Source organism: Oncorhynchus clarkii, unplaced genomic scaffold, assembly GCF_045791955.1.
Source record: "Oncorhynchus clarkii lewisi isolate Uvic-CL-2024 unplaced genomic scaffold, UVic_Ocla_1.0 unplaced_contig_11117_pilon_pilon, whole genome shotgun sequence".
Lineage (NCBI taxonomy): Eukaryota > Metazoa > Chordata > Actinopteri > Salmoniformes > Salmonidae > Oncorhynchus > Oncorhynchus clarkii.
Window position 1 is genome coordinate 475 of NW_027259556.1, and position 22473 is coordinate 22947.

At 48.0% G+C, this 22473-nt stretch overlaps 1 protein-coding gene across 1 annotated transcript; it reads right to left on the minus strand.

The window, feature by feature from the left end:
- Positions 1-4706: 4706 nt before the first annotated feature.
- On the minus strand, positions 4707-18308 carry LOC139400302 (ubiquitin carboxyl-terminal hydrolase 22-like). Its single transcript, XM_071145272.1, has 6 exons — positions 18157-18308; positions 14697-14810; positions 11519-11620; positions 8356-8522; positions 5632-5791; positions 4707-4816 (listed from the first exon to the last, which is right to left on the minus strand). The coding sequence occupies exons 1-6, from the start codon at positions 18266-18268 to the stop codon at positions 4707-4709; spliced, it is 765 nt and encodes a 254-aa protein (XP_071001373.1). The 5' UTR covers positions 18269-18308.
- Between the last annotated feature and the right edge of the window lie 4165 nt (positions 18309-22473).

The following is a 22473-nucleotide window of genomic DNA, read 5'->3' on the forward strand; positions in this document are numbered from 1 at the left end:
TTAGGGGGCTATTACCACCATCTCCGTCCAGTAGGGGGCTATTACCACCATCTCCGTCCAGTAGGGGGCTACCACCATCTCCGTCCAGTAGGGGGCTATTAACACCGTCTCCGTCCAGTTAGGGGGCTATTACCACCGTCTCTGTCCAGTAGGGGGCTATTACTACCGTCTCCGTCCAGTTAGGGGGCTATTACCACCGTCTCCGTCCAGTTAGGGGGCTATTACCACCGTCTCCGTCCAGTTAGGGGGCTAGTACCACCGTCTCCGTCCAGTTAGTGGGCTATTACCACCGTCTCCGTCCAGTAGGGGGCTATTACCACCGTCTCCGTCCAGTAGGGGGCTATTACCACCGTCTCCGTCCAGTAGGGGGCTATTACCACCATCTCCGTCCAGTAGGGGGCTATTATCCCTGTCTCCGTCCAGTAGGGGGCTATTATCCCTGTCTCCGTCCAGTAGGGGGCTATTACCACCGTCTCCGACCAGTTAGGGGGCTATTACCACCGTCTCCGTCCAGTAGGGGGCTATTACCACCGTCTCCGTCCAGTTAGGGGGCTATTATCCCTGTCTCCGTCCAGTAGGGGGCTATTATCCCTGTCTCCGTCCAGTAGGGGGCTATTATCCCTGTCTCCGTCCAGTAGGGGGCTATTATCCCTGTCTCCGTCCAGTAGGGGGCTATTATCCCTGTCTCCGTCCAGTAGGGGGCTATTACCACCGTCTCCGTCCAGTTAGGGGGCTATTACCACCGTCTCCGTCCAGTTAGGGGGCTATTACCACCGTCTCTGTCCAGTAGGGGGCTATTACCACCGTCTCCGTCCAGTTAGGGGGCTATTACCACCGTCTCCGTCCAGTTAGGGGGCTATTACCACCGTCTCCGTCCAGTTAGGGGGCTATTACCACCGTCTCTGTCCAGTAGGGGGCTATTACCACCGTCTCCGTCCAGTTAGGGGGCTATTACCACCGTCTCCGTCCAGTTAGGGGGCTATTACCACCGTCTCCGTCCAGTTAGGGGGCTATTACCACCGTCTCCGTCCAGTTAGGGGGCTATTACCACCGTCTCCGTCCAGTTAGGGGGCTATTACCACCGTCTCCGTCCAGTTAGGGGGCTATTACCACCGTCTCCGTCCAGTTAGGGGGCTATTACCACCGTCTCCGTCCAGTTAGGGGGCTATTACCACCGTCTCCGTCCAGTAGGGGGCTATTACCACCGTCTCCATCCAGTTAGGGGGCTATTACCACCGTCTCCATCCAGTTAGGGGGCAATTACCACCGTCTCCGTCCAGTAGGGGGCTATTACCACCGTCTCCGTCCAGTTAGGGGGCTATTACCACCGTCTCCGTCCAGTTAGGGGGCTATTATCCCTGTCTCCGTCCAGTAGGGGGCTATTACCACCGTCTCCGTCCAGTAGGGGGCTATTATCACCGTCTCCGTCCAGTAGGGGGCTATTACCACCGTCTCCGTCCAGTAGGGGGCTATTACCACCGCCTCCGTCCAGTTAGGGGGCTATTACCACCATCTCCTTCCAGTAGACGGCTAATACCACCGTCTCCATCCAGTTAGGGGGCTATTATCCCTGTCTCCGTCCAGTAGGGGGCTATTACCACCGTCTCCGTCCAGTAGGGGGCTATTACCACCGTCTCCGTCCAGTAGGGGGCTATTACCACCGTCTCCGTCCAGTAGGGGGCTATTACCACCGTCTCCGTCCAGTTAGGGGGCTATTACCACCATCTCCTTCCAGTAGACGGCTATTACCACCGTCTCTATCCAGTTATGGGGCTATTACCACCATCTCCTTCCAGTGGGGGGCTATTACCACCGTGTCTGTCCAGTAGGGGGCTATTACCACCGTCTCCGTCCAGTAGGGGGCTATTACCACCGTCTCCGTCCAGTAAGGGGCTATTACCACCGTCTCCGTCCAGTAGGGGGCTATTACCACCGTCTCCGTCCTGTAGGGGGCTATTACCACTGTCTCCGTCCAGTAGGGGGCTATTACCACCGTCTCCGTCCAGTAGGTGGCTATTACCACCGTCTCCGTCCAGTAGGGGGCTATTACCACCGTCTCCGTCCAGTAGGGGGCTATTACCACCGTCTCCTTCCAGTAGGGGGCTATTATCACCGTCTCCTTCCAGTAGGGGGCTATTACCACCGTGTCTGTCCAGTAGGGGGCTATTATCCCTGTCTCCGTCCAGTAGGGGGCTATTACCACCGTCTCCGTCCAGTAGGGGGCTATTACCACCGTCTCCGTCCAGTAGGGGACTATTACCACCGTCTCCGTCCAGTTAGGGGGCTATTATCCCTGTCTCCGTCCAGTAGGGAGCTATTACCACCGTCTCCGTCCAGTTAGGGGGCTATTACCACCGTCTCCGTCCTGCTAGGGGGCTATTACCACCATCTCCGTCCAGTAGGGGGCTATTACCACCGTCTTCGTCCAGTTAGGGGGTTATTACCACCGTCTCCGTCCAGTTAGGGGGCTATTACCACCGTCTCCGTCCAGTAGGGGGCTATTATCACCGTCTCCGTCCAGTAGGGGGCTATTACCACCGTCTCCGTCCAGTAGGGGGCTATTACCACCATCGGAGGGTCTGATTGTGGTTTGTGAAGTTAGCCTTTTTATAGGTATATCATCTATTCATGTAGTTCTGGAGTGAGTGAGGGAAAACAGAGATTATTCTAGAGATTATTCTAAGTGTAATGGAGCCAAGCCTTGAGCACAAGCTACAAGACATAGTGAAGAAGTACTGTAGCTAAAGAGCTAACCTTAGTCTCCTGGTATACGACAGGTAGCCTAGTGGTTAGGGTGTTGGGCTAGAAACAGAAAGGTTGCAAGATCGAATCTGTCATTCTGACCCTGAACAAGGCAGTTAAACCCACTGTTCATAGGCCGTCATTGTAAATAAGAATTTGTTCTTAACTGACTTGCCTAGTTAAATAAAGGTAAAATAAAAACAAAAACATTCTGGAGCTAGCCCTACAGACAGGTATTCTGGAGCTAGCCCTACAGCCAGGTATTCTGGAGCTAGCCCTACGGACAGGTATTCTGGAGCTAGCCCTACAGCCAGGTATTCTGGAGCTAGCCCTACAGCCAGGTATTCTGGAGCTATCCCTACAGCCAGGTATTCTGGAGCTATCCCTACGACCAGGTATTCTGGAGCTAGCCCTACAGCCAGGTATTCTGGAGCTAGCCCTACGGACAGGTATTCTGGAGCTAGCCTTACAGCCAGGTATTCTGGAGCTATCCCTACAGCCAGGTATTCTGGAGCTAGCCCTACGGACAGGTATTCTGGAGCTAGCCCTACGGCCAGGTATTCTGGAGCTATCCCTACGGCCATGTATTCTGGAGCTATCCCTACGGCCAGGTATTCTGGAGCTATCCCTACGGCCAGGTATTCTGGAGCTAGCCCTACAGCCAGGTATTCTGGAGCTAGCCCTACGGACAGGTATTCTGGAGCTAGCCCTACAGCCAGGTATTCTGGAGCTGTCCCTACGGCCAGGTATTCTGGAGCTGTCCCTACGGCCAGGTATTCTGGAGCTAGCCCTACGGCCAGGTATTCTGGAGCTAGCCCTACAGCCAGGTATTCTGGAGCTAGCCCTACAGCCAGGTATTCTGGAGCTAGCCCTACAGCCAGGTATTCTGGAGCTAGCCCTATGACCAGGTATTCTGGAGCTAGCCCTACAGCCAGGTATTCTGGAGCTAGCCCTACAGCCAGTTATTCTGGAGCTAGCCCTACAGCCAGGTATTCTGGAGCTGTCCCTACGGCCAGGTATTCTGGAGCTGTCCCTACGGCCAGGTATTCTGGAGCTAGCCCTACGGCCAGGTATTCTGGAGCTAGCCCTACAGCCAGGTATTCTGGAGCTAGCCCTACAGCCAGGTATTCTGGAGCTAGCCCTACGACCAGGTATTCTGGAGCTAGCCCTACAGCCAGGTATTCTGGAGCTAGCCCTACAGCCAGGTATTCTGGAGCTAGCCCTACAGCCAGGTATTCTGGAGCTAGCCCTACGGCCAGGTATTCTGGAGCTATCTTTACGGCCAGGTATTCTGGAGCTAGCCCTACGGACAGGTATTCTGGAGCTAGCCCTACGGACAGGTATTCTGGAGCTAGCCCTACGGCCAGGTATTCTGGAACTAGCTTCTGTGTTGTGTGTGGCCAGGTGTGGCTGAGCCCGGATAGCTGTGTTGCACTGTGTAGAGTGCAGTTGAGTGCCCTAGAGTACAGTGAGCTCTGTGTAAATGTGACAGGACAGCCCAGCATCTAGAGAACCTCCTCTCAACAGCAGCTTCACCAGGAGGGGAGGACATGACTTAAATATGAGAGGAGTGCAGTGAAGGGGCAGTGTTGGGAGACTGGTAAAGATGAGAGCAGGTTAGAAAAGGGTCACTCCAGACTGATAAATCAGGGTAGTGTTGGGATGGAGGGAGGTAGCTGAGATCAGAGGGAGAAGGGTGAGGGAGGAGGGGGTAAGATGGAGGAGGATGCAGAGGAGAAGAGGGAGAAGGAGGTTGGGGGGTTAAAGCAGAGGAAGGGAGTTCTTGCCTCTTGGCAATGTAGGAAGTCCTTTGAGAGGATGTCAAAATGTCAAACGTGAGTATTTTACCAGTCTTGACACATACAACCTTCACTTTCTTCCACACTCTCTCACCCCCCCCCACACCCAGATTTTAAACATGGGGGATGTTGGCTAGTGGAAGGAACACGGAATGAGGCACACACTTAGTGGCAGACTTGACAGGTGACGTCTGATTGGAGGCCGCCAGTGAAAATTTGGTCAATGATGCAGCTACAGTGGTTTGGATTGTTGGCCTTCTTCCCGTTGTCGTCTCCTAGGTAACAGAACACAGAGACAGATGGAGAGCGAGCACACATCAACACAGTGGACACCTTTGCACTTTTAAAGGACTCTTTCACTCTCTCCCCCCCCCCCCCCCCCCCCCCTTCTCACTGTCTGTCACCCCCTCCCCCTCTGTCACACCCCCCACCCCTCGCTCTCTCCCCACTGCAGTGAAGCCTGTCTAGCACCTCTAAACTCCCTCTACAATTCTGGCGAATCAGAGGCCTCCTTACTGCCAGGTCCCTCCCTCTGTGTCATGGCGGTGCAGTGGGGCACATTATCATTCCACCCCACAATCCTCTCGGTCCCTTCGGTGCGTGGCATTGTCACTTCCCTTTCAATCTTCCCCTTCAGTACATTTCCACTGGTGCTGAGTGCGGACAACACACTGCATTATGGGTAGGTTTGACACAGACGTGTCTCCTCGGCTAAAGTGGAGTTTCAATTGACACGACTGAGGATTCAGCGCATGCAGAATTTATGCAGGCAGACAGACGTGACAAATCGGTTCTCTCTTATAACCTATTTGAACTGTAGGAGAACAGATTATTCCCTTTTTAACCAGACGATTACAGTGTAGATCTCATACATTTATCATCCATTTTGTCTTGATGAAACCCACTTTGGTCTCTATTCCGCTAGAAGAATCAGAACATCTCTGTTCAGTTACACTGAAGAGATACAATATAGCTCAACCTCAGTGTCACTTCTCTTTAACAATAACACAGTACTATAGTGTATTTATCAGTAAGTTAAGTGAAACTTTCCCACAGTATTTAAGTAATAAGTCAGGACAGCGATACTTACGGGCGGTGTCTCCTTTACAGTGGCGGTGCAGCACGTCCAGCGCTGCGATGAGGAACTCGTGGGCATCCTGTTGCTCGTAGCCCGCTAAGTGACGTGCGTGAGTCCACACCAGGTGCAGCAGCCGGAAGGGAATGTGGGGCCAACGGTGGCCCGAGTAGAACTGTGGAGAGAAAGTAGGAAATGGGGAGAACAGGGATTTAATATCTGGCAGCCATGTTGTTAAATGTACCTAGACTCAACTTGTATCTTCTTTGTACAGCTGAGACCTTAGCACAGGGTTTCAAACCTTTCTGGGCCCGTGACCCCATTTTGATATTTAAAACATTTCATGTGTTGTAGTCAATGGACAATGTTTACTTTTTTATTTGGAGCTTTGACAGTCTATTACAAATCCGTTTACAGTACTATGACAGTCTATTACAAATCAGTTTACAGTACTATGACAGTCTATTACAAATCAGTTTACAGTACTATGACAGTCTATTACAAATCAGTTTACAGTACTATGACAGTCTATTACAAATCAGTTTACAGTACTATGACAGTCTATTACAAATCAGTTTACAGTACTATGACAGTCTATTACAAATCAATTTACAGTACTATGACAGTCTATTACAAATCAGTTTACAGTACTATGACAGTCTTTTACAAATCCGTTTACAGTACTATGACGGTCTATTACAAATCCGTTTACAGTACTATGACAGTCTATTACAAATCAGTTTACAGTACTATGACGGTCTATTACAAATCCGTTTACAGTACTATGACGGTCTATTACAAATCCGTTTACAGTACTATGACGGTCTATTACAAATCCGTTTACAGTACTATGACAGTCTATTACAAATCCGTTTACAGTACTCTGACAGTATTTCTAACTGAAGGAAGTATGGTTTGAAGTGACTGAAATGCATCAGAAAGGTATTGGGAAGTTCAGAAGATGCTCAGGCAATCATTTTGCTTGATCTTCTATGTAGAAAAGAACATCAAATGCTATTATTTGTTAGTGAATGCTAGTTACTGAGCTTCCAGAGAGGGTGGGTCAAACCAGACTGCTGAATCTCCAGGTTGCTATGGGGATTGGATGACTGACAGTCTAGGTCAGGGTGTGAGATGTAGAGAACACAATAATGAAAGGAGTGCTCTGCTGGAATGCACAACCAAGCCCTGACTATTACGGCACGCGCGCACGCACGCACGCACACACACACCTTTAATCTCCTGACTCTCCTTCTGAGGCCTGATTGAGATTTGAGGAAATCACGCACGCACTAACAAGCTTATATCTTGTATCTTACAGGCTCTTTGGTCCTCCGCTGCAGCTTGAAGCAGTCTGACAAACCAAAGAGTCTATAAAAAGGAAGACAGGGAGGGGCTGATCAAAGACCAACTCCTCCCTGGCTGAGAGGAGCTATGTGTGGGTACAAAGTCAGAGGAGCAGCCCCTCTTTCCTGGTACTGATGATGGTGCTGCATGCTCCAGGTTCAAAGGGAAAGAGGAACGCGTGGAGCAGGAATGAACAATGTGATTGGGAGAGAGGGAAGAGAAGTGTGTGTGAGCGTCTGGCTCTTAGGGACAAGAACAGAGATATGCTCTCTAGCTGAATAGTTCTCAGCAAGCACAAAGTTTGTTCTGAAACTTTTATTCTAGTTCCCATTGTAACATGACAAATATTCTCCAAGGGTATGCTTTTCACTTTTCTCCTTGGTCTACTCTAGACACCAGTTCATTCACCATTCACTGTCACATCTGAACACCTGATTCAACTTGTCAACTCATCATCAGGCCCTCAAGGAGTTGAACCAGGTGTTTGTTTATCTGGGGCTACACCAGAAGTGTGTACTGTTGGGGTGGTGGAGGACTGGAGTTGGGAACCACTGACACAGCTTTCCCCTGGATTCACTTGGTCGGTCTATGAGCCCGTACTGATGTCACTTGTTAAATCCACTTCAATCAGTGTAGCTGAAGGGGAGGAGACAGTGTAAAGAAGGATGTTTAAACCTTGACTATGTCATGGAAAGAGCAGGTCTAACATTCTGTACACTCAGTGTATATACACACCAGAGAGTGGGGGGGTGTGAGGAGACACCTGAGCACCAGTTCTATAATGATCAGGGAGCATTGAGTTTAGTAGATGTAATCTAACCAACTGACTGTACTAAACACATTCAGAACTGTGAACGATTGGTAAGGAGCCTAGCATTTAGAGATAAGTATGGAGACAGACCATCCCCCCACCCTCACACAGACTGGTGAGTTGAGTTTAAACAAAATGCCAAATACTGTAGCTGTATAATACGACAGGGCATTCTGGTTGACCTCTGTTCATTTCTCTCAGACAGAGTGGTTTCCCTCCAGCTCCACAACGCAGTGATCCAGTCAGTGACTCCCTTTGCAGTCAATCTGTTAGTCTGGGAGAACATTCTGTTTTGATGTGGTTAGTCATTCCATTTCTATGTCTGACTGGTTGTAATTCTGTCTCATATGTTTTCCTTTGGCCTCCCAAACCCCTAGAAGACTGCATTTGACCGCCCTAGGGTTGCAACATTCCAGTCTTTCCCAGAAATCCCTGTTGGAGGACTCCCTCCCTGATTATTCCCTCCTGATTCCGGGAACTGGGATTCTCCAACAACAAACATTTCTGAAAAACCTGGGAATTTGGGAATTTTTTAAGGAATTGAGCAGATTGCCACAGTATCCCCCCAGCTCCGGCCTTACCTCCTGAAAGAGCTGTGACATCTCACACACCAGACAGGAGTTGGACTGCATCTCACACTTGTGCCTGTCGGACAGGAAGAAGTCGCGCAGCAGGGGGGTGTGGGTGAGGGCCTGGACGATGCAGTTCATGAAGCACGTGTTGCCCAGGTTGATCAACCCTCGTAAACCTGACGGGAGACGGGAGGGTTTAGAGAGAGAGGGGGGAAGTGAAAAAGTAGGCCCATCTTCAGGACAAACAATCAAGAAAAGCACAGCTCTAACATTCACATCTCCTGTAACAGAGAGGACATTACGCTCTAACATTCACATCTCCTGTAACAGAGATGAGGACATTACGCTCTAACATTCACCTCTCCTGTAACAGAGAGGACATTACGCTCTAACATTCACATCTCCTGTAACAGAGATGAGGACATTACGCTCTAACATTCACATCTCCTGCAACAGAGAGGAGGACATTACGCTCTGACATTCACATCTCCTGTAACAGAGAGGACATTACGCTCTAACATTCACATCTCCTGTAACAGAGAGGAGGACATTACGCTCTAACATTCACATCTCCTGTAACAGAGAGGACATTACGCTCTAACATTCACATATCCTGTAACAGAGAGGACATTACGCTCTAACATTCACATATCCTGTAACAGAGAGGAGGACATTACGCTCTAACATTAATTTACTTTATTTGACAGGGACAAAGACAAGTAATAAACAGTTTTGTAAATGTGCTAAATTTCGCCATGGTTTGGGCTGGCGCAATCCAGCCATGGTTTGGGCTAGCGTAATCAGCCATGGTTTGGGCTAGCGTAATACAGCCATGGTTTGGGCTAGCGTAATCCAGCCATGGTTTGGGCTAGCGTATTCCAGCCATGGTTTGGGCTAGCGTAATCAGCCATGGTATGGGCTAGCGTAATCCAGCCATGGTATGGGCTAGCGTAATCCAGCCATGGTTTGGGCTAGCGTATTCCAGCATGGTTTGCTAAATTTCGCCATGGTTTGGGCTGGCGCAATCCAGCCATGGTTTGGGCTAGCGTAATCAGCCATGGTTTGGGCTAGCATACAGCCATGGTTTGGGCTAGCGTAATCCAGCCATGGTTTGGGCTAGCGTATTCCAGCCATGGTTTGGCTAGCTAGCGCTAGCGTAATCCAGCCATGGTTTGGGCTAGCCAGCCATGGTTTGGGCTAGCGTAATCAGCCATGGTTTGGGATAGCGTAATCCAGCCATGGTTTGGGCTAGCGTAATCCAGCCATGGTTTGGGCTGGCGCAATCCAGCCATGGTTTGGGCTAGCGTAATCCAGCCATGGTTTGGGCTAGCGTATTCCAGCCATGGTTTGGGCTAGCGTAATCAGCCATGGTTTGGGATAGCGTAATCCAGCCATGGTTTGGGCTAGCGTAATCCAGCCATGGTTTGGGCTAGCGTAATCCAGCCATGGTTTGGGCTAGCGTATTCCAGCCATGGTTTGGGCTAGCGTAATCAGCCATGGTTTGGGCTAGCGTAATCCAGCCATGGTTTGGGCTAGCGTATTCCAGCCATGGTTTGGGCTAGCGTAATCCAGCCATGGTTTGGGCTCGCGCAATCCAGCCATGGTTTGGGCTCGCGCAATCCAGCCATGGTTTGGGCTAGCGTAATCCAGCCATGGTTTGGGCTAGCGTAATCCAGCCATGGTTTGGGCTAGCGTAATCAGCCATGGTTTGGGCTAGCGTAATCAGCCATGGTTTGGGCTAGCGTAATCCAGCCATGGTTTGGGCTAGCGTAATCCAGCCATGGTTTGGGCTAGCGTAATCCAGCCATGGTTTGGGCTAGCGTAATACAGCCATGGTTTGGGCTAGCGTAATCAGCCATGGTTTGGGCTAGCGTAATCCAGCCATGGTTTGGGCTAGCGTAATCAGCCATGGTTTGGGCTAGCGTAATCCAGCCATGGTTTGGGCTAGCGTAATCAGCCATGGTTTGGGCTAGCGTAATCAGCCATGGTTTGGGCTAGCGTAATCCAGCCATGGTTTGGGCTAGCGTAATCCAGCCATGGTTTGGGCTAGCGTAATCCAGCCATGGTTTGGGCTAGCGTAATCCAGCCATGGTTTGGGCTAGCGTAATCCAGCCATGGTTTGGGCTAGCGTAATCCAGCCATGGTTTGGGCTAGCGTAATCCAGCCATGGTTTGGGCTAGCGTAATCCAGCCATGGTTTGGGCTAGCGTAATCCAGCCATGGTTTGGGCTAGCGTAATCCAGCCATGGTTTGGGCTAGTGCAGATAAAAGCTGTGGTCCACCACAAAGGCCTGTGTGAACAGATCAGGTGAGGCCCAGTGTGGAGCCTGGGACTGGTCCAGCCTGTTTGGCCCAGGAATAGAGCTCTCGGCTGGGGGTTAAACTCTCCAGACTCGACCCACTCCACACACCCCGAGACAGCTGGGCTGGCCTCTCTACGAGTGTTTCATTACAGTGAGAGGGAGGAAGAGAACAAAGTAGGAAGACTGAATGAACTCTACAAAATCAAGCGAGATAACTGCAGAGAGGAAAAGGGATTGAGAGAGAAGAGGAAGAATCAAACAGAGGCGTAAGTAAGTTTGAATCTAGTTTGAGAAACAGAGAGCGTCAGAGAAAGAGAGAAGAGACCATCCTTGTTGTGTGAACTTGTCATTGAAGAAGGAACAGTGCATTCTCTCCCTCTCTCTCTCTCTCCCTCTCTCTCTGGGCTTCTGCCTGCTGCCCTGTGGTGTTCATTACTCCTCTCTAGCCCAACATTAACACATAAGTAACCCTGGACTATACAGACAACACCAGAGACACCTGGACTATACAGACAACACCAGAGACACCTGGACTATACAGACACCACCACCGACACCTGGACTATACAGACACCACCACCGACACCTGGACTATACAGACACCACCACCGACACCTGGACTATACAGACAGCACCACAGACACGTGGACTATACAGACACCACCACAGACACCTGGACTACACAGACACCACCACAGACACCTGGACTACACAGACACCACCACAGACACCTGGACTACACAGACACCACCACAGACACCTGGACTACACAGACACCACCACAGACACACACACGCCTGGGTGATGAAATCGATGCTGCTACTAGCACTTCATAAGGTTGTGCGGAGAGCGGACCAGCCTATTACTCACCGATAGTGCAGTTTGTAGTGATTTTCCTTCGCTTTGGATTGTGTCGTAATAACTCCAGCTCTCGCTTCGTAGGCTCCCACGTCGAGTATTTCTCCCCTACACCTGGTCACAAAGACAGAGACATCGTTGACACATTGACGAAACCATCCATATCTTCATCCTGATCCTTGATAAAGGTAGCCTGGTCTCAGATCTGTTTGTGCTGTCCTGCCAACTCCTATGGTAATTGTCACACCGGTGACCATAAGAGTTGGCAAATAGATCTGGGACCAGGCTATGATGGAGATCTATTGCAGGGATTATTAACTAGATTTGGCCCGTGGGACAATTTTTTCTTGAGCGAATGGTTGGGGCCAGAACATAATGACAAAAATAATGGAGACTGCAGACTGACCCCCCCAAACCGCCCAAACAGATAGAATATTTGACTAAAACAATCATTTCAAACCTTGAACATTTGTATACGATCATGTGTCTTTTATGAGTTGGAATATTTTGGAAACAGATTTTCAAAAATTAAAATCAGTTGGAGCTGATTTGCTGGTGTTTTCACAGTAATTGTTTTTACTACCCAAGGGCCACCAGTGGGGAAACAATGGTCTATTGAGACCAAAACATTGGTACAAAGATCAATTAAATCTGTGGAGCATGAAGAGTTCTTTTCCAACCTGAACCGAAGTCCAGTGGCCTCAGGTATACCTCAGGGCTTCATTCCAGGTCCAGAAGTACTACTCACATTGTATATTAACCATACTGCTTCCTGAGTGAACAACTGGAAGCTACACTTTTATGCTGATGACACTGTGCCAGTATTTCCACTGCAGTCATTTATAGGTGGTTGCTGTGCCACGACAAAATCATTGATGCCACGACCCAAAAATATGGATCATGAAAAAACAATATTTCTGCTAAGGGCGACTTTGATGATGCTAAAACAGCCCACATTTACTTTTCCTCTGCAAACAAAACTAGTAATGAATAGAAAACATATTCTACTCTGGGATAGTCAGATTTATCTAGTTACCTAGTCGGCTTGTTGTTGCATGCTCTATGCCAGAGAAATATTACTCTCGAGGCACATTCAAGTTGAGTGACATTGAGAGGGAAACATGTAGTGTGACAAGCAGTCAATGCACAAGTCTTGCAATCGCAGGGAAAACAGCAGTTGATGGCTTTGTTTATTGTATTTATTTAACTCGGCAAGTCAGTTAAGAACAAATTCTTATTTTCAATGACGGCCTAGGAACAGTGGGTTAACTGCCTGTTCAGGGGCAGAACGACAGACTTTTACATTGTCAGCTCGGGGATTTGATCCAGCAACTTTTCGGTTACTAGTCCAACGGCCTAACCACTACCTGCCGCCCCAGAGGATCCCAGCTTTCCATTCCTAATTTATTTATTTCGCAACTCTTAAATATGTGCGAAATTGATCTTTTTAAACCCAGAGTTTTTAGCAATACCATGATTAAGAATGTTAGCGCTCCTCAATTTGCTGTGAGTGCATAGAGGACACCACCCTACCTCACAATCATTTCTTCAAATGTAATGACAGTTTCATGGTGACATGAAGTGGTTTCTGTGAGAGGTACAGGCAGTGTCACACAAGATGGCGGTTTACCCCACGTTACCCTAACAGGTAGGCTACATTATTTTCACTTTGTTTAATTCACCAATAGGATCCTAACTATATAAAATATTACATTTGGGATCTAGCTAACGATTAGCCCAATAGGGAAAACGCAGATCGCCAACCCCATGCTTCAGCCTATGTATTTATAGTCACTACGCTGCATCAGTTGGGCTACAGGTGATAATGCTGATCACTAATAGCATACCTGTTAATATGGACCATGTAAAGGCTATATGCCTGCCATGGTCAATATGTTAAAATCATTTAAACAAATAATTGTACCAATACATGACCAAAAGTATACGGACACCTGCTCGTTGAACATCTCATTCCAAAATCATGGGCATTAATATGGAGTTGGTCACCCCTTTGCTGCTATTACAGCCTCCACTCTTCTGGGAAGGCTTTCTGCTGGGACTTGCTTCCATTCAGCCACAAGAGCATTAGTGAGGTCACGCACTGATGTTGGGCGATTAAGGCTTGGCTCGCAGTCGCCGTTTCAATTTATCCCAAAGGTGTTCAATGGCCTTGAGGTCAGGGCTCTGTGTAGGCCAGTCAAGTTCTTCCACACTGATCTCAACAAACTATTTCTGTATGGACCTCGCTTTGTGCACGGGGGCATTGTCATGCTGAATCAGGAAAAGGCCTTCCCCAAACTCTTGACACAAAGTTGGAAGCACAGAATCGTCAAGAATGTAATTGTATACCGTAGCATTAAGATTTCCCTTCACTGGAACTAAGGGGCCTAGCCCGAACCATGAAAAACAGCCCCAGACCATCATTCCTCCTCCACCAAACGTTATAGTTGGCACTACGCATTTGGGTAGGTAGAATTCTCCTTGCATCCACCAAACCCAGATTCGTCCGTCAGACTTCCAGATGGTGAAGCCAATGCTTGGCATTGCGTATGGTGATCTTAGGCTTGTGTGAGGCTGCTCAGCCATGGAAACCCATTTCATGAAACTCCCGATGAACAGTTGTCCTAACGTTGCTTCCAGAGGCAGTGTGGAACTCGGTAGTGAGTGTTGCAACCAGACGATTTTTACGCACTACACGCTTTTGCACTCAGCGGTCCCGTTCTGTGAGCTTGTGTGTTGTACAGTTGACCAGGGCAACTCTAGCAGGGCAGAAATGTGACAAACTAATTATTGGAAAGGTGGCATCCTATTATGGTGAAAGTCACTGAGCTCTTAAGAAAGGCCATTCTACTGCCAATGTTTGTCTATGGAGATTGCATGGCTGTGTGCTCGATTTTAAACACCTGTCAGCAACGGTTGTGGCTGAAATAGCCGAATGCACTAATATGAAGGGGTGTCCAGATACTTTTGTATTGTATATATAGTGTGTGTGAATGCAGCTGCCACTACTTTAAAATCACTGGATGCAGTTTATCATATCTCCACACATTGTGATCTGTATCAGAAAGTGGTTAAATAAATAAAGGTTAAAATACATGAAGGAATAAATCAATTATTGACTGGGGGGGGAGATAAAACAGACACAGAAAAGTAGCGTTGCCTGAGCTGCTGGAGACCAGCAACACTGTACCTTGCAATTTCCAGGCTTTCCTCTGTTCTTCTTTGGCAATCTGTTCCATCTCTTTGTCGTATATGTAGTCTTGGCACACAAAACAATATATTCCACCATATAATAAGTCTATTGCTGGAAGGGAGAGAGAAAGAAGGAATACAAAACCATTAGAACTAGATATTTCCTACAGAACAACAGCTTGTGTTGATTGCACGTCTAACCTCATCATTGATGTGGCCAGCGTGAAGACAAGCACTTTCTGTGTGTTCCACTCCTCTATTGACTTGAGCCTTGTGTCGTTCCATGTCATTGCTGCTTGCATTGAAGAATTAGAGAACTATCACGTAGGGAAGGTGTGTGTGTGTGTGTGTGTCACAGAGTATGTTTTTTTTTGTGGGACTGTGTGTGCGTGCATGTCCATCACATCTACACCCCCTGCTCTTTCCACTAGCCTATGTTCTCCAACACCATGGTAACAATACCTGGGTTCTTCTGTTGCCGTGACAACCTATTTATTCATAGGTTGCACCTCTGTCACTAAGCATCATGCCACTGTTATGAACGTTCTCAAGCCCTCTGCCGGCGGGTGCCATAGTGGTGCCATAAAGTGGTGCCATAGTGGTGCCATAAAGTGGTGCCATAAAGTGGTGATAGCGTCCGTTCAGAAAGACTGGGGTTAACTACTATTTCATCTAAATTACACTATAGTGCCTGGAAATACGATGACATTGCTAAAGTAGTCAAATATTTAGTAGGAAACTACTTAGCCAGCATTATCATGTCGTCAAAATTACTTTAACAAGATGGCAACGTTGTCATTAGGGGCGGCAGGTAGCCTAGTGGTGGCAGGTAGCCTAGTGGTTAGAGAGTTGGGACAGTAACCAGCAGGTAGCCTAGTGGTTAGAGCGTTGGGCCAGTAACCAGCAGGTACCCTAGTGGTTAGAGCATTGGGCCAGTAACCAGCAGGTAGCCTAGTGGTTAGAGCGTTGGGCCAGTAACCAGCAGGTAGCCTAGTGGTTAGAGCGTTGGGCCAGTGACCAGCAGGTAGCCTAGTGGTTAGAGCGTTGGGCCAGTGACCAGCAGGTAGCCTTGTGGTTAGAGCGTTGGGCCAGTAACCAGCAGGTAGCCTAGTGGTTACAGCGTTGGGCCAGTAACCAGCAGGTAGCCTTGTGGTTAGAGCGTTGGGCCAGTAACCAGCAGGTAGCCTAGTGGTTAGAGCGTTGGGCCAGTAACCAGCAGGTAGCCTAGTGGTTAGAGAGTTGGGCCAGTAACCAGCAGGTAGCCTAGTGGTTAGAGCGTTGGGCCAGTAACCAGCAGGTAGTCTAGTGGTTAGAGCGTTGGGCCAGTGACCAGCAGGTAGCCTAGTGGTTAGAGCGTTGGGCCAGTAACCAGCAGGTAGCCTAGTGGTTAGAGCGTTGGGCCAGTAACCAGCAGGTAGTCTAGTTGTTAGAGCGTTGACCCAGTAACCAGCAGGTAGCCTAGTGGTTAGAGCGTTGGGCCAGTAACCAGCAGGTAGCCTAGTGGTTAGAGCGTTGGGCCAGTAACTGGATTGCTGGATGGAATCCCCGAGCTGACAAGGTAAACATCTGTCGTTCTGCCCTGAACAAGGCAGTTAACCCACTGTTCGCCGGTAGGCCGTCATTTAAATAAGAATATATTCTTAACTGACTTGCCAAGTTAAATAAAAGGTTGAATAAAAATAAATTAGCTAGAAAAGCGTGTAAAAAATAACTAGCAATGAAAACATTAGCCAGCTAAAATCCGGTGGCCTCCCCTCAATCTTAGCTAGCTAACGTTAAACTGCGTCTAAATTCATTCTGGCAACATCTAAATGATGACGAAAAGGTTATTTTACTGATTATTTGCCTCCTATTAAATGTCATAGTATTTCCAAGCCACTGTAATGCACTTCGTCGGCGCGTTGAGAAGAATGCTCAGCCGGGCATCAGTCCAAAACAAACGTTCAAAACAATATTGTGAGGAAACATGCAACTCATGGACAGCCAAATAGAACCCCTGCACATTTGGCTACTAAAAGGTTTGTCTCGGAACTAGGAGGATCCAGGAGAGTGAAAAGGGACAATTGATGGATAGGCCTAAACAATTATACAGAAAATTTAAATGGGGCGTTGTGTGTGTGTGTGTGTCCATAAGAGGAGAGAGGAGCGAGCTAGAAGAAGCTCATCATCTCTGTGTCCAATGGCAACAGGCATGCACTGAGAAAGGCCTTGACTGATGTGGTAACCATGGAACCAGAGAAAAGGAGAGAGAGTTCTGTGTACAACATCACAGAGGAAGTTAAAAATAAATCTGGCAGACACACAGAGGAGGAGGAGGATGAAGGAAGTGAAGGAATCCAGAGGAACAGCTGGGAGTCAGGGGTTCATTTGATTAATGGTACAATGCACAGTGAGTGAGAGTGTGCTACTGTGGAAAGCCCTGACCTAATTAACACTGTGGTGGGAGTCTGGGGGGCTGGGGTAGGGCGTGATGACAGGAGCGACCGACACGGCTCAGTGTATTTGTGTGTGTGTGTGTGTGTGTGTGTGTGTGTGTGTGGGTGTCAGCGTGTGTGTATAGATCAAAACCTTACTGTAACACCCCACTGAACGACCGACACGGCTCAGTGTGTGTGTGTATGTGTGTGTGTATAGATCAAAACCTTACTGTGACACCCCACTGAACGACCAACACGGCTCAGTGTGTGTGTGTGTGTGTATAGATCAAAACCTTACTGTGACACCCCACTGAACGACCGACACACGACTCAGTGTGTGTGTGTGTGTGTGTGTGTATAGATCAAAACCTTACTGTGACCCCCCCCCCCCCCCCCAGAAGAACCGTTAACCTCTATCACACCCTAACAGATTACCTTAGCATTACCACCCTCTCATTCATCTGTCACCATTCTCCTCAGACAATATCACAGCCACTGCAATTACATCCTTTTACTTATCTGTACTGTATATAGACCCATAATTACATAGAAATATAATCAAATGGAAATTCCAATGGATCTGTGATATTTCTACGCCAGCGTCCCAAACGGCACGACGTTCCCTTCACAGTGCACTACTTCTTACCAGAGCCCTGTGGACCCCGGTCAAATGTAGTGCACTAAATAGGAGACTTAGACTTGGATAATTACCATGTAAGAATCACAGGGTCATTCATACTCTATGTGGTTGAGGATTAAACATGTCTAGCCCTCCCACAGAGCTGACAGGGGAACAGACAGGCTTAGAGAATGACATTTGTCTGCCTGAGACTAAGTACTGGCTCCCAGTAGAACGTTAATGCTACGGAGAAGGACGGGTTCTGCTCAATGTCTCTGAAGAGGACAGTTCTCTCAGGCAGAGAGAGGCCTGGATCTGCCTGTGTCTTTGTGTGTGTGTGTGTGTGTGTGTGTGTGTGTGTGTGTGTGTGTGTGGGGGGGGGAGAGAGATAATGGACATAAGCTAGCACGTGCACATTTTACCTAGATTGTGTCGTTTGTTTTTGGCGTGCTCGTGGATGTGTTTCTTGGTGAAGCAGCCGAAGAAGACGCAGGAGAGACAGGAGTGGAGCCGGTTCAGGTGGGCGCCGCACATGTGACAGATACATGATTTGGCCTGCAGGGGGCGAGAGAGACAAAGAGGGGCGATAGAAGGATGGAAGGGAAGGTGACGAGAGAGGGGGGAAGAAAGGGAGGGGATGGAGAGAGAGAGTCAGAATTAAAAAGGAATATACATTGACATCTGAGCATTGAAGAAAAAGATGTCATCGTAGCCTGCACTCAAATAGAAAATGGATGTTACGTGTGGTTAGGTTTTTCATATTCAAACATAGGTGGCGTGTCCATAAGGCTTGGGGGAAGCTTTCCTTAAAGTCAATTGAATTGCCAAAATTATATAGCCCATTGAGCCTAATACTTTCTATACAGAAATACATGTCATACTTCAAAATAAGCAACTATAGCATGATTTGGCGTCAGAGGATAATTTGCTTATTTAAAAAAAAAACATTTAAAATATATTGCCTACAGTCAGTCGGAAGGAAAGGCAGCACGTGCAATTTGGGCAGATTATTGTTTGTTTGCGACTGTCTGTGAAAAGTAGAGGCCAAGCCAGGCATATTGTAATATTTCAAAATACAATCACAGGAAAACATTGTTTAGAAAGCAAATGGTTATTGCTGTAGAGAGAATACAATTAAAATACTAATGTATTTTCATTGTCATTAGGGGGGGGGTTCAGTGTTACTTAAAAAGTTTGTTTTTGGACAATAATTTCCTCCTCCAGTTTAGATGGACGTCATATTGTACTTGGTCTCCCCTTCTGGTAACCTATTATATGAACAACGTTGGTTTTATTGATCTGTGTCTGTCAGCAGAGTGGGCTACCTTGGAATTCAACATATTAAAAAAGATTCTGCTAGCGTCTCCAGTCATATAAAGTGTAGTAGAAATGAATGTGTTTATGAAAAGGCCACATTTTTCTCATGCAAAGAATGAAGAAGTGTATCTGATAGTCTAGGTCTACTCTACCCTGTACGGGCTCAGTCATGCACTGAACACTCTTCATCCATACACTAGGTCTACTCTACCCTGTACGGGCTCAGCCATGCACTGAACACTCTTTATCCATACACTAGGTCTACTCTACCCTGTACTGGCTCAGTCATGCACTGAACACTCTTCATCCATACACTAGTTCTACTCTACCCTGTACTGGCTCAGTCATGCACTGAACACTCTTTATCCATACACTAGGTCTACTCTACCCTGTACCGGCTCAGTCATGCACTGAACACTCTTTATCCATACACTAGGTCTACTCTACCCTGTACGGGCTCAGCCATGCACTGAACACTCTTTATCCATACACTAGGTCTACTCTACCCTGTACCGGCTCAGTCATGCACTGAACACTCTTTATCCATACACTAGTTCTACTCTACCCTGTACGGGCTCAGCCATGCACTGAACACTCTTTATCCATACACTAGGTCTACTCTACCCTGTACGGGCTCAGTCATGCACTGAACACTCTTCATCCATACACTAGGTCTACTCTACCCTGTACCGGCTCAGTCATGCACTGAACACTCTTCATCCATACACTAGTTCTACTCTACCCTGTACGGGCTCAGCCATGCACTGAACACTCTTCATCCATACACTAGGTCTACTCTACCCTGTACTGGCTCAGTCATGCACTGAACACTCTTTATCCATACACTAGGTCTACTCTACCCTGTACCGGCTCAGTCATGCACTGAACACTCTTTATCCATACACTAGGTCTACTCTACCCTGTACTGGCTCAGTCATGCACTGAACACTCTTTATCCATACACTAGGTCTACTCTACCCTGTACTGGCTCAGTCATGCACTGAACACTCTTTATCCATACACTAGGTCTACTCTACCCTGTACGGGCTCAGTCATGCACTGAACACTCTTTATCCATACACTAGGTCTACTCTACCCTGTACCGGCTCAGTCATGCACTGAACACTCTTTATCCATACACTAGGTCTACTCTACCCTGTACGGGCTCAGTCATGCACTGAACACTCTTTATCCATACACTAGGTCTACTCTACCCTGTACGGGCTCAGTCATGCACTGAACACTCTTTATCCATACACTAGGTCTACTCTACCCTGTACTGGCTCAGTCATGCACTGAACACTCTTTATCCATACACTAGGTCTACTCTACCCTGTACAGGCTCAGTCATGCACTGAACACTCTTTATCCATACACTAGTTCTACTCTACCCTGTACTGGCTCAGTCATGCACTGAACACTCTTCATCCATACACTAGTTCTACTCTACCCTGTACTGGCTCAGCCATGCACTGAACACTCTTCATCCATACACTAGTTCTACTCTACCCTGTACTGGCTCAGTCATGCACTGAACACTCTTTATCCATACACTAGGTCTACTCTACCCTGTACCGGCTCAGTCATGCACTGAACACTCTTTATCCATACACTAGTTCTACTCTACCCTGTACTGGCTCAGTCATGCACTGAACACTCTTTATCCATACACTAGTTCTACTCTACCCTGTACTGGCTCAGTCATGCACTGAACACTCTTTATCCATACACTAGGTCTACTCTACCCTGTACGGGCTCAGTCATGCACTGAACACTCTTTATCCATACACTAGGTCTACTCTACCCTGTACCGGCTCAGTCATGCACTGAACACTCTTTATCCATACACTAGTTCTACTCTACCCTGTACGGGCTCAGCCATGCACTGAACACTCTTCATCCATACACTAGTTCTACTCTACCCTGTACTGGCTCAGTCATGCACTGAACACTCTTTATCCATACACTAGTTCTACTCTACCCTGTACGGGCTCAGCCATGCACTGAACACTCTTCATCCATACACTAGGTCTACTCTACCCTGTACGGGCTCAGCCATGCACTGAACACTCTTTATCCATACACTAGTTTACCTATTTTATTAGCTTAAATTACTATCCAATCGACTCATCACATTACGAATAGTAGATTATCGTACATACATTTGCACATGTGATGATTCATGGAATGCTTAATTATAAGGGTGCATTTTTATGGTGAAAATTTGCTTCCCCAAAGTTGAAACACGTGGTGCCTATATATGCCTGGTAGGCTACACCAGTTGTAAAGGGGGGGGGACACATGTCACTGTACGCTCTTAAATAGCGGTTGTTTTTGTGCCAGCCAGGTAGGTGGCTCCTGTAGTAAAGTGCTGTGCTTAATATTAGGACAGTTGATGAATAAATAACAGTAGGCCTATAGAAAGCTGAATGGATCCTCTTTTTAACAGGCCATCAAAACTCTGTTCTCACGTCATTTGAACAGCCTATAGAAACGTTGTGCAACATGAGCTCATGGGTTCTCATGATGTGTTTGATTTGATTCTGCATTACATTTATGTCAGAGTGATTAGAGGGACAACAGAACGCTAGGTACCAGGCCACTAGCGACTGGCAGATAGCAAGTTTGGTAGGCTACTACTCATCAGAGAGAAGCTTTGGAAAAGCCTAGTTACCATAACTAAACGTTTATGTGTAATTTGACTGTGGTCATGACGGTAATACAGTCACCGTAACAGCCCTAAGATGAAGGCAGACAGAGTAGTGATGGTTGGGCCCTTTGAGAAACCCCATGTGGTCCAATATATAAAAGCAGACATTCTGCTTGTCCACTCAGCACACCATGCTCCATGCTCCTGATTGGATTCATGCATGGTGGGAGAAAGCATCTTTGACACACTGACAGCAGCTGGAGTGTGAGAGTGTGACGCAGTGCCTCAGAGAGAGGGATTTATAGAACCATTAGAATGCCTGGTCTTTAGTGGACCTGCCACACTGAGCTCTGCAGGGCCTGAGGCCACAGGGAGAGGAGGGGGACGTGGTGAAGTGAGGGGGCGTTGTGTGTGTGTGTGTGTGAGTGAGTGAGTGAGTGAGTGAGTGAGTGAGTGAGTGCTAGCGAGCGACACAGACAGAGACAAAGAGAGAGGCGGAGAGAGAGAGAGAGAGAGAGAGAGAGAGAGGGAGAAAGGAGAGAGAGGCGGAGAGAGAGAGAGAGAGAGGAGAGAGAGACCGACGGAGACGGAGACGGAGAGAGAGACAGGGAGAGAGAGAAAGGAGAGAGAGAGGAGAGAGAGACCGACGGAGACGGAGACGGAGAGAGAGACAGGGAGAGAGAGAAAGGAGAGAGAGAGGAGAGAGAGACCAACGGAGACGGAGAGAGAGACGGAGAGAGAGAGAGAGAGAGAGAGAGAGAGAGAGACAGGG

Bases quoted from the DNA above. Each gene is read 5' to 3' on its own strand.
- LOC139400302 (XM_071145272.1), bottom strand. From the start codon at position 18,268: ATGTGCGGCGCCCACCTGAACCGGCTCCACTCCTGTCTCTCCTGCGTC. The intron at 14,811-18,156 runs GTAAAATGTGCA...TCTCCCTTCCAG, and splicing joins AAACAAACGACACAATCTAG to CAATAGACTTATTATATGGT. The intron at 4,817-5,631 runs GTAAGTATCGCT...TCTGTTACCTAG, and splicing joins CTGTAAAGGAGACACCGCCC to GAGACGACAACGGGAAGAAG.